The sequence below is a fragment of the Hyaena hyaena genome, unplaced genomic scaffold (assembly GCF_003009895.1).
Source record: "Hyaena hyaena isolate Hyena2069 unplaced genomic scaffold, ASM300989v1 scaffold_620, whole genome shotgun sequence".
In the NCBI taxonomy this organism is placed as follows: Eukaryota; Metazoa; Chordata; class Mammalia; order Carnivora; family Hyaenidae; genus Hyaena; species Hyaena hyaena.
Window position 1 is genome coordinate 266,533 of NW_024081254.1, and position 12,977 is coordinate 279,509.

Below are 12,977 nucleotides of genomic sequence, written 5' to 3' on the forward strand. Positions count from 1 at the left end.
TTCTACCTTAAAGAATAAATGAAAACACATATATTATGCTAATCACTATACATTTTGTAAATGGCAGGCTCTCATAAATTATAACAAAAAATTAAAAGTCCTTTAAGTAAACGTACCCACAACAGCATTATTTTCGTTTTTTTTTTTTTTTTTTTTGTAGTATTGGGACTAGTAATCCAACTTATAAGATTTCATTTCAAATTCACTGCAACAGAATCTCTAGCATATTTTTAAGGTACAATTACTCTTTACTTCTATAGCAATATTTTTTTTCTTTTTTACTTTTTACAAGCCTCTAGCAATTAAATATGGAACTGGAATTGGGTTCTGTTTCAAACATTGGTAACTTTTTTTCCTCTACACTTCAAATGCTTTTATCTATCCAATTTTATTTATTAAGTAATCATCAAACCATCTTCCCTTTTATTTGGAATATTATGCATATAAAGTTTATATATATATATATATGTGTGTGTGTGTGTATATATAAATGCATACTATGTATCATATTTATATTATAGATATAGTATCTTTAACCAAATTAGAAGAACTTCTGTAGGTGATTTCACTCAAAGATTGTATGTAAGTTGTTATTTCCATGGGTTTTGTGAAATGGTGAGAATGGATTAATTCTTATCTTTTGGGGTCTAGAAATCCCAGTTTGCAACAATGAAAAGAGTTAGGTGAATATAATTTTCATTTAGATCAAGGATTCATCCCATGCATTACATCTAAACCACAGAGATTCCTTTCCATTATCTCAATCTTCCCACAGAATGTGCTTCTTTAAAAAACACAATTTTAGTTACCTTTTTCCCCTCTTCTCAGTAACTCCTTATCATTGTACCCATGAGAAAGCCCATTTTATCCTAAATTTTGGACTTTACCCCACAAATAATGATATATTCCAGCCAAGTTTTATGGGGGAAAATCACTCTTTTTATGGTACTAAGGTTCAAGAAATTGTCAGGTTCTATTATCATTCTAAGACAAAACAAATTAATTCACCTTTTAAGACTACCTATAATTTATTCTTACGAATGTTAACACTCATGAATATATGTATATATGAACCCTGACGGAGAGGAGGGAAAAGAAAGAAGTTAATGATCCTTAAGCTTTGTACTCCTATGAGGTATTTTTCGTACATAAAGTAATCTTATCTTGTCCTTCAAACAATATCATGAGAGTTATAAATATTAACATCCCCATTTGTTTAGATGTAAATTCTAAATTTCAAGCAGTGAAGTGATTTGCTCAAGGTCATATAGCTTCTAAGTGGTAGAGCTGGGACTTGGTGTCAAGTTTCTAGTACAGCTTCCACCTCACCATGCTGCCTCTTCCACTCTTAGTTCTAAGTTTTTCATAAGCTTCCCCAAACTCCTAAACTCAGGCTCCAAAGTGTTACAAAACTACTCTGTCAAGACCAAAGGAAGAAAAGAACAAATAAAAGAATCAAAAGTAGAACGAGGGGGAAAAAAACTGGTATTGTTTTCATATTTACTATGTTTTAGGACTTGTTTTCCAATATCTCATTTAATCCCCTAAACAGATCCAAGAGATGCATAGTATGATCCTCAAATATAAATGAGGAAACAGATTCAGAGGGATATCTACCTTGCTCCAGGCCAGGAGAGAGACAGGAAGGATCAAAATTCAAGTCTGCCCAACTAGTAAGCTAACAACTTGGGACAAGAGACTTGAGACAATGAGAAGTAAATATATTTAATAGTCTGTTTGGAACATGAATCTCCCTCAAATGTGTCACTGCTTAAATATTTCCATGAGGAAAAAACTTTCTTTCCAGACACATTTTATTTGGAATAACTTTGATTATCAAAAATTTCTCCTGTACACCACACTGTTGGGAGAGCTATGTCCATCCAACCTCCACTCCAGAGGGGTGTCCTATACTGATCAAAATTGTACATGTAAAATGGTCTTCTCTAAAGAGGAAGTCTGCAATGGAGTGAGAGAAATTACTCATCAGGATGTACATAATAAACAGGAAAAGCAAAGTCATTGAGATGTAGATAATATATACTGTTTGGATATAAATGCTGAAGGCAGTTTGGAAAAGAAAAGCAAGGTGTGGTAAAAACCAGGATCATTTGGTTTACTCTCAGCACTCATACACATTAGCTGGAGTGACCTTAGGCAGGTCACTTCACTTTTCCAGATCTGAGTTTCCTCACGTTGGGAGTCACTTAGATAATTTTTACATATGTTCAACATATAAAATTCTATGATTACAGAATATCAATGATATTATTTGGAAGCAACCCTTGAGTGCTTACATACATGCACACAATAGTAGATTAAATTCATCTCAGCAAACATGGCCATGAGGTCTGAGGTGGTGAAGAGTAACTTTATCCGCTGCTCCTCAACCACTTTTCATGTGAATGGTACATGAACCCAGATTTTCATTCATCTACCTTAATGGCAGATGCTAGCCTTTCTCTGGATATTGAAACTAAAAGTCCTTGGGAGTGTTTTAATATTCTTTCTCTGTAAGTTAAAACAATAAATGGAAAACATGACCAAGAAATAAAAACAAAAATATTTATAGCTATAAGCTTTCTAGAATCTGAAAATAATCTTATCATATTTGCATGCTGAAATTATGTGTAGAGGCGCCTGGGCAGCTCAGTGGGTTAAGTGTCCAACTTTGGCTCACTTATGAGGTCATGATCTCATATTTCGTGGGTTCAAGTCCCACATTGGGCTCTGTGCTGACAGCATGGAGCCTGCTTGGGATTCTGTGTCTCCCTCCCTCTCTGCCCCTCCCTTGCTTGTGCTCTGTCTCTCTTTGTCTCTCAAAAATGATAAATAAACAATTAAAAAATTAAAATAGAAAAGAATTATGTAACTATTTTTCATTTTAAAATGCTCCTAAAGGGGGCGCCTGGGTGGATCAGTTGGTTAAGCATCCCACTCTTGGTTTGGGCTCAGGTCGTGAGCTCATGCGTGGTTTGTGAGTTCAAGCCCTCCATCAGGCTCTGCACTGACAGCATGGAGCCTGTGTGTGATTCTCTCTCTCCCTCTCTCTCTGCCCCTCCCCTGCTTGCTCTCTCTCAAAATAAGTAAATAAACTTAAAAATACAATAAAATGCTCTTAAAGGACTAGACAGAGATTACTTTCCCAACTGTGTCAATACTTTGCTTAGAGTATCATACAGGTAAAACATGAATCAGCCCAAGCTTGTTGGTGGCAGAGGTGGGACCGGTGTCACTTTCAAATAAACGACATTTCGGATGAAGGCAAGTGTTCAGTACTGAACAGAGAAGAGGAATATACTAGGGGAAGGAAAGAGGGGTCTGCAAAAATGCAAATAAAATGAAGGTAAAGAGAAGAAATGCTGAATCAGAGAGTGTATGTAGAGTTAACTCAAGAAACCCCTCAGGTTGATTCAAATTTGTAACTAGATTCTTAAAATTCATTAGAAGAGAAGATCTATGAGGGCAAGAAGTTTTACTGTTTGTCATTACCATAAGGCCAATCTAGAATAGTGCCTGGCTCACAGTAGGTGTTTAATATGTATTCACTGAATTTACAAAAAAAGAAATAACAGAAGAAAATCGCTGGCATATAAAAATAATAAAAATGGAAACATGACTGAAAAAGTAGACATGGTACATTTTACGGCTTAATAAAAAGCTCAAACAGATTCAGTGGAGTCATATTCTAATTCTCAGTTTTATTCTAGTTCTTCAGTGAAGTTCTAGCTTAACTTTAGATAAGTCATAACTTTTTTATGCCTCAGTTTCTCCATCTATAAAATATGTATTTCTTTACACTTTAAAAGGATCCTATGAGGTGACAGTAAAAGAGGAAAAGAAGAAGGAAGAACAGAGATATATGGTTTGGGACGTAATGGCTTTCTGGGAATGTAGAAATGGTGATTCGTATAAACATGTAAAAGAGACTGCAGAGAAAACAGTATGAACCATACGAAGGGAAAAGAAGAGGGGGCGATAAGGAAGAAGACGGACAACATTCTGAATGAACTGTGCTAATAAGAAACCACTGTATTGTTCTAGAGACGTATTTTTGTATGTGTGTTTGTAATGTGTGTGAGTACCACTCAGTTAAGATGCAATAAAATTGTATGTGAAAGAAAAGATCAGTGAAGATGCTTTAATATTTTAGAATGCAATGAAAGATAGATAAATAAAGCCAAAGTGGCATCATTAGAAAAATAAGGAGTCAAGAGATAATTGGGTGGGTGGGTGGGTGGGGAGGGAGAGGAAGGAGAACACCAATTTAGGTAGAAAGGAACAGGAGAAACAGAGTGGGCAGGGAAGAGGCGAGCCACAGAGCCAGCTGCTATATGTCAGCAAAGAGCCCACCCCAGAAAACCCAAGCTGTTTTCAACAGCAAGCCCAACACTGTATGGATGATCAAATAAACAGGAAAAGAGACTACCACTACTGAAAATTTAATAAAAGCAAAACAAGAAGGTGGGAAGAAAACTGAATTGTAATACTATGAACGATACATGCTTGACCAATGGTCCCACTTGACATACGTCCCTGTCAACTGGACGCCACTTAAACTACCAGAGTTGTTGTCTAGCTTGCATTCTCTGGAACAGGGAGAAGCTGACAGGAGAGAAGAGTCACGTGTAGATTTAAATTCTGGGGGACAAGACGGGTCTCTCTTTTCTACTATTTAGGGTTTCACTGAACTTTTCAGCATTTTATGACTTTTAGTAAAAGAATGTCACTAAATGTTTCAGAACTTGGGTTTCCTCATCAGTAAATGTATAAGATTATTTGGTTTCAGTTGAGGATCTTTCCATTTCTCCCAGGTTTTAATGTCTTAGGCTTTAAACAAGTTTGGTTACAGTGGAGAAAAGTTGTTGGAAATCACCATGATTCCTCATGATTCCGTGAGATACCTACACGGAACTGTAGGTTCCAAGGAAGCGGACAAGTCTATTGGGCTTAAAATAAATGCCACTTTTAAGCCGAAGGAAAGAAATCCTTTGGCATATTCAATTAATCATGCTGAGCTTTTGCAAATGGTAGTGATTCCTATGTCACTGTGGTAACAATGGTTTGCCGTGCAACACAATACAACGAGGTTTAAGACAAAGGAAAACAAATTTGGCCTAAGATGAAAATACTAATACGTTCTTATACTACAGAGTCTGTTAAGCAATCTCTCTCATCCAGAAATACATTTTCTTCCAAGATGACACTATAGTTCTCTGGCTACAATTTAATTAATCAGCCCTTTTTATAGTAGTCTAAGTTTGCAGCCCCTCAAAGTCAGTTCTTTCCATATAAATAGAAGGCAAGAAAAATTTTAAAGCCCAGCCAAAGAAACAAAATGAACAGTTCAAGAAGGGGCCCCAGTGAGAAATAGAAACTTAACTATTATCATGGCAAATAAAGATTCTGGTAGTGGAAAACCACTAAGCACACACAGAAAAATTTCAGAATTAAAAAAACAATGCATATATATTTTCCAGTTCTGTATTAGGTTTCTTAAAGATCTAGATGGATGCATATAGATTAGTATCGTGAAAACATGAAATTATATTACCTTATGCAAGAAATACCCATTTTAGGAAACCTGATGCAGCTACTATTCCTTTGGACAACTAAGAATGTGCTATATTGACTTTTAGTACAATAAAGAATGTTTTAATTTTTAAAAAGTCAGTGGAAAGGGGAGTCATTCCAGTGTTTACAGTATTACAACCTTAATACTAGCAGGTAGATTGGTTGGGGAATTACAGAGCGGACACAATTACTAGGATTGTGTCTCTTCCACTCTCTCAGACTCCAGGATAAAGAAGAATCAATTAGCCCTCGACAGACTATGACCTTGAAGGCTACAGTTCTGTGTATAATATGCTGAATATGCTGAGGCAGATAGAATGGGGAGAGTTACGTCCTGTAACCACTGAAGGACATGCTTCAGATACGATAACGTCATGTTACGATGTACACAATCGTAGCTTGGTTCATGTCAAAATCATGCATGACAGAAGGAAAGGTCTGGTTCTTCCTGTGACGAAGCATTACTTTCATAAAGAGAACAAAGTGAACGAGCTCACAAATGACAGTTTAATTCCAAGCTCTTTTTTTTCTTTTTGTGTGTGTGTGTGTGTGTTTTTTAAGTCAATGGTTACAAGCTTTTTCAAACAACAAAAGCAACCACTTATGAGTGTCTGAAAACAAAGCTTCCTGGACCAATCCCCCTACCCTCCCAACCTGCCCCAAAACCAGACTCATAATTTTTAGGATATTCATGCTTTTGCTGTTGTTTTCGGACACTAGGCCAAAAAATTAACACCCGAGTTTCCTACTCAGAAAGCCTTACAGGTGGCAAAGTGTTAAGCACTGTCTACCCCTAACTTTTCAGGAGAAAACTACTTCTGATACTGCTTTTGCAGGCTCGTCTCCAATGCACTTCATAGTGCTGCAGCTGTGTCTGGCCAGAACTGGCCTCCGCGATGCTTTTAGGCAGCAGTAAATCTTTTCCACTCAATGCAAATGCCAGAAAATCAATGCCCTGGCTTGAAAACCAGGAGAAGAAGAGAAACTGTATGGAATGCATACCCTCTTAAAACACTTAGTAGAAGAATTTACCTGAAGAAATAATTTCTCAAAAAGTCACTACATACTTTTTGACATGGTCCTAGATCAGAAAAAGGGACTAGATGGTTCTCTGCTTCCCAACTCCTGTCCCCCAAAAAAGACAACAAAATTATGGAATTTACCAAAGGAGTTTTTTGTTTGTGTGCTTTGTTTCTTTGTTTTTTGAGTTTTGTTTTGTTTGTTTTGTTTTCCTTCAGAGGATCCTCTTTCTTTTTCTGGAAAACTAAACCTATCCGGTACATTCTAATTAAAGCCAAGTTTCAAACCATAAAGACAAAGAAGTAACCTTGTCTTCATGGAGAATGTTGCTTCTCTTTGCAGGAACTGCACTTGCTTTTTATAGCCTGTCATTTCATCTGGGTATTATTTCCTGGTCACTTTGCCAGGTGGGAAGAGGCGGTGAATGCAGTGATGTCTGTCAGACCTTTAATGATGCTTCAGGGATTTGATAAAGACCCAGAGCAGTGTCTGCAGAAAGGAGGTTCTTTACTAATTACACCTGAAAAACAAGCCTCTCTTTCTTCTTCTTCTTCTTCTTCTTCTTCTTCTTCTTCTTCTTCTTCTTTTTTTTTAAATCTTTGCTACCGAAACTGCTGTGTATGAAATGATCTTGAATCACAAAGCAGATCAAGTTTTCTGCATTTCTATGCCACACGGCTCTCCCCCACACGGAACACCGTGTCTGGAAAAGATATTCTTTATTCTTCCTTACCACCCAGAGGGAAACCGAAGGGGTGAGGACTTCATCCCAAAACCCTCGCCCTCAACTCTTAAGAGATTTCCCACACGTTATTAAGAACCAGGTTCTCTCACCTTTTACTTTATTCTATGAAGGGCATATTCAGTCAAGGGTAAAAAGTAGCAGAAGGCAGAGAAACAAAAATAAATCAGAAACATTTATAAAAAGGAGGCAGAAGCCACTCCTCCCTTTTATACTGACGTGTGGAGCAAACCTGACACTGACTAGTCGTGGTTTCTGCCTTGTCAACTTTCCATTGTGAAGCACAGCAGTGACCCACTACGAGGGGCGGCACGTTCATTGTTCTGTATCGTTTTAAGAGCGTGGGCTCTCTTCACTCACAGGTTATTAAACTGCACCGGTGTAGTCTGACGGGCAAAAAAGACACATCTGAAAAAAAGACGATGCACCTTACTAATGGGTCTTGTACTTTGTAATGACTGCCAAAGAAGCTATTTAAACATTTGATTACAGAAGACAAAACTAATTTACGGAAATCCTTTCACGCAGCATCACGCAGCCCCAAACAAAATAAAGCTGCCCCTCGTAAGTGCTCAGTAGCTGAAACTACAATGTGGGCAGGACAGCAATTGCCTGCCGCTGGTGAGGGGTGAGCACTGTAAATGCGCTATCAGCAAGAACCAATTAAAACAGAAATGTGGTGAGAGCAGAGAGCAGTTAAGGGAGCACGAAGAAGGGATGGAGGCAGATAACAGGCAGCGTGGGACTACTGCATGGCAGATGGTGCCCGAAAGGTGAGGAGAGGTGATGGAAATCTACACGGGAGAAAGACAGACATGGAACCGCACTCGCTGCTATATGGAAGCCACATTGAGAGATTTAAGAAAAAGAAAGGATGCTCTGTCTGATGTGTTCATTTTTAAAAGTGTTAGAAATCAATTGCATTGCAATTAAATTCAGGCATGACTCCCAGATGCTGAAGTTTTGGGTCCCCCACCCCAGACTGAACAGTCTGGCTGGACGCAACACTGTTTAGTACCAGCAGTTTGCAAGATCGCTTTACTCCTCTCTTCAACGCCACCCCAAGCGCTCCAGTCACATGACGTGCTTAAACAAAACCATGCAATTAAAATAGAAGAAGGCAAGGAGACAGCTCCTTGCTCAAGAGGACGCCTTTTAGCGCCTCAAGCCCACCCCTTTCCATGATTCATCATCATCATCTCTCTCTCTCTACTTACAAAGTTTAGGAGCAGTTTGGAGATTAGTTTCTGTTGTTTGTGGCTGAGTTGCTGACTTGGGTGTTCTCACCTCAGGGTTCCGAGTGGGGAAAGGGAAGGACGGTGTGGTGGACGGCAGGAAAGAAAAAGCAAAAATACGATTCTTCGGGGTTGGGACCGCTGAAGGTTCAGAGGACGCAACAGCATTGTCAACTTGCAGTGTAACTTGAACCTCAGTTTCGGATTGAGCCCTAGAGACAGGTGAAGTGTACGCCTCAGATGCTACCCACACAGCTGAGGCAGCGGTTGGATCCAGAGAAATAATAGGGTCCTGGCCTAACCCCCCAGGGTCAAGGTGAGTAGGAGAGTCATACTCAAATATCTTGTCCACAAATACCCACTTGAGGCCGGCAATGCAGAGGCAGAGGCTGACTAGGCAAGCCAGAATGGGGACAATGCAGATTTTCTCTGAGTTGAGGCAACCTCTCAGGCGCTCGGCTTCCAGGCAGACACAGCAGGGAACTGCCAGGCCCACGAGGCCGGGGGTTCGCCCATCTTCAGTCTGGGTCTCTGGCATGTCTTCTGCTGCCGGAAGCCCGTCGAGAGACGGGTCTGCACTCAGCTGAGTGGAGGGGCTGGAGGACCTCTCAGCGGCTCCCTCGGACATGTCTGGGGAATAAATCTCCATCGGCTCACCTCCAGAAGGCCTGGCCTCTCTCGCGGTCCATTACCATGCAGAGCCCCCCCCAACCAAATGAGACAGCATCTTACAGGGGGAAATCGATAAGTCTTCCAAGTCCAAGGCCATTATCAAAAGCAAGAGGAGTGCAGGAGGGAGGACGGAAAAAAAAAAGAAAAAAAGAAAAAGCCTCTAGCAACTACAGAATAAAAGTATATTGTAATTCTTTACTGCTGTTTCTGAGCCACTTTGGCAGTTCTTTCAAATGCTTCTCCAAACCATCCCGGCTGGTCAAGAGGATCGGGGCCAAAATAGAAACGGAGCTGATCGTTGGCCAGTTAAGTAAACCAGTAGCCCAAACTGAAAGGCATGTTTCTCACCTCGAGCATCTGAAGCTGGTGTCTGCTTAGATGGAGAAAACAACTGTCATGCAGGAGAAGTAAAAGCAAAAGCAGGACCAGCGGCGGCGGCGGCAGCAGCGGCGGAGGCAGGAGAGGCAGCAGTGAGAGTAGCAACAGCATCCTGTTGTGTTAACGCGAAGGCTGAAAGAGGCTGAATCATTACAGAGCAGCAGGTGCCTGCCCTCCGAGCATCACTGCAAACAGTATCATCACAGAGGGATCCGGAGGGAAGAGTGCGGCCCGGAGGGGCGGTGACTCCCCTCCCCGCCCTGCCTCCACCCCCACCCCCCAACCACTCCTCTTTGTCCTTCTTGAGCGCTCATTCACTTTCTTCCCCTGCAGCTCTGTCCTGCTTCATAGTCTCCTTCTCTTCCTTTCCCCTCCTCATCCGAAGACGTTCTCTTTCTCTCTCTGTCTGCCTCTCTCTTTTCCCTCCCTCCTCCCTCTGTCCGCACTCCAGAGCTGCTGGCTGGTCTGAGTAAAATCAGTATACCCAGCGACGCAGGACTGCCAGTGACTTCCTATTTTATCCAATTAGAAGGAATAAAGGCCATCAAATCAAAGAGAAGCAGGCAGGCACCAGTTAAGCTCAGTCCCCAAGGCCCCCACCCCTTTTCTTCCCTTTCTCTTTTTCTCTCCACAAAAGCAGCCTCAGTTTTCTACCCCCAGCTTGCTTGCTTCTAGTCTTGCCGGCTCTCTTTCCTTCGCCCACTGTGGGGTCAGAAGAAGCGGGCGATCGATGCTAGCAATCTAACAAAGCTGGGATGGGGCGGGGGATGTAGGTGGGACCTTATGGGTTGGACCTGAGGCTTGGCAAAGTCTGATATCTGATTCCTCCCTAGAGAGGTAAGCTTTTCAACAGCAATTTCTTCTTGCCTGCCGCTGAGAGATAGCATTCCTTCCCCTGCCCTCTAATAAGTTTTGTTCACCAAGAGGACTGTTATTACCTGATTTTCAACCAAGCGTTAGAACAGGTTTTTCTCGAACCTTGGACAGTTCTGCCTTCAGCCCTTTTTGGCCATGACTGTGTAAGACTTCACAATGCCCAGGGTGAAGTGCTGAGCCTATGCCGGAGCAGGGGTGGGAGGGGAGGGGAGAGGTGTCCATGAACCCTCACTCTGGTCCCATTTAAATTCCCATTTCCTCTTTCCACCCACAGCAGTCCTAGACGAATGTCAAGCTAATAGGAAACATTGGTAAACAGCGCTATGAAGGGAGCAAAAGGCTACCACTTCATTTTGAAATTAGCCTGCGTTGTGACTCCACACTGCAGAGGTTTGAATTCCCTGGGCGCTGTAATATATACCACATGTCCCCTGCTAGAACCGCATTGCATGTATTAAGAAGAGTTTTCCATAACAGCGTGCCTTTTGGGTTAGCTTTCGGTAGCTTCACCCCACAGATAATTTCAGTGCTGATTTTGCCCCCCTTTTAAAGCGGCAGCCGTTAAAAGACTGGAGGAAATGCAGCCTTTAATAGAGAGCACAGGATTTCCCGAACCTCCATTCTTGCGTGTCAGGGCACACTATATGCATCTGAGCCCTTAGTCCATGCTTCACCATGACTGGACACCCAAATGGTTTCCAAGGAACCATTCTGCTCACCTATGTCAACAGGAGTCTTAAAAACGCTCTCTTAATCTCTACTACATAGCCATCATATGAGTCCCAGCAGCAATAAATTTAGAGCTCAAGCCCTGAGAAACTCTGCCTGAAGCACCTTATAGTTTGTATAGCACAATCTCCATCACTTTGAAATATTTTTAAGCTTTAAGGGGGCATGTGAGAATATTATCATTTCTTTCAAAGTAAAATTGGTCCATAATTATACATGATTTAAAGGATATTAAATCTCAAAACATGTTTGCGGTAGTATAACTAACAACAACTACAAAAGCCTGAACCAGTTTGCCTAATTGTGATTAGGACTGTGACAAGCTTATGAGCAAAATGACTTATCTTCCACATAACCTGCACTTATATACCAGCAACCAATATTTTAAAATAATAATAGTTAAAATAAGATCCTGTGCCTACTTTCTAGCTTTAATCATTTGATTTTATTATTTAAAAAAATGTTTTTTAATTTTAACTGTTTTTGAGAGACAGAGAGAGACAGAGCCTGAGTGGGGGAGGGGCAGAGAGAGAGGGAGATAAAGAACCGGAAGCAGGCTCCAGGCTCTGAACTGTCAGCACAGAGCCCTACGCTTGGCTTGAACTCAGAAAACTCAGAACGGCGAGACCATGACCTGAGCCAAAGTCAGACGCTTAAAAGACTGAGCGACCCAGGCGCTCCTAACCATTTGATTTTAAAGCAGCAAGAGTTTTCTGAAAGATCCTAGCAATGGACATGATATTTTATATCATAGAAAATCTATCTGGAAGCCCTTACCATATTCATATTGAGAGGTATTCACATTTTAGTTGTCCATATTCATGTGAATATTCAAAATCAATATGAGCAAGTAAATGTTTACACTAAATTAGGGTAATTTATAATTACTTTAGAGATCACTCAGTTTAAATACAGGGTACCTAACTCCTTACTTTTGCCCCAAACCAATATTATACCCCAGTATAATACACTGGCATTTCATTCACAGCTAATCGTCTAAGTTTCAAAAATCAAAATGGGGTTCTGGTAGCCCAATCCAGGCAGGTAAGAGAAGATGCCAATCAAGAAAGGTAGCCCATAGTTAAGAAAAGTGGTCCTCAGCTTACGCCAGTAACAGCTACCCACCTCACCTTAATCCCTGAGAACAAACATATTCCGGAGACAAAGAAATTATTGGGCGCTGCTCTATCATCTTAAAGACACTTAGGAAGGAAAACAATGTATCACACAAAGGCTAGAACCACACAGCAGAAACACAATCCTGTGGGCTGCCACAGCTGTCCCTCTCCCTGGGCTATTCAGATCTGTGGGATGTGGGCGTGTCCTCCCTGGAGATATATTCCAGGAGCCCTGTGGCACCTTGAAGATAAGATCAGCTTGCAGAAAGCTAGCATCCTGTAGATGTTTCCCACCAAATCAGAAGGTGAATGTAATTGGGAGGAGATAAAGAAAAAAAAAAAAGTATTTTTCACAAGTTCTCCCCTGAGCATAGGAACCAAAAGTTGCCTTTCTCCCTTAACCCATCCCCTATAGCAATAAAGAAATGAAAAAGGGTGGTGTGGATCACTGAGAGATCAGAATTTCCTTTGGATGAAACATGCCTGTCTGAGGGAAGAATTGCAAGGCTGTGTCACTTTAACCCTTTAGACTCCACCCCAATAAGGCCCAGGAACACCCACATTTCTGTGTCCCCTTAAAAAATGAACAAGAGACAGGTCTTTGCGACCTTTTAAAAACCACATTACCACCTC

General features: G+C 41.0%; 1 protein-coding gene across 9 annotated transcripts in view; it reads right to left on the reverse strand.

Moving 5' to 3' along the window:
• The window catches only part of NRG1 (neuregulin 1), a 220,061-nt gene that overhangs the window by 109,214 nt on the left and 97,870 nt on the right, over positions 1-12,977 (reverse strand). The window contains exon 1 of one of the 9 annotated variants that reach the window (XM_039257498.1): positions 8,554-9,662. The exons of 5 other annotated variants lie outside the window; for them this stretch is intronic. In XM_039257498.1, the coding sequence (XP_039113429.1) occupies positions 8,554-9,220 (667 nt within the window). In that variant the 5' untranslated portion in view covers positions 9,221-9,662. Of the gene's footprint in view, positions 1-8,553; positions 9,715-12,977 lie in introns of those variants that run through there. 3 more of the 9 variants (XM_039257499.1, XM_039257504.1, XM_039257509.1) reach the window with 3 other exon arrangements.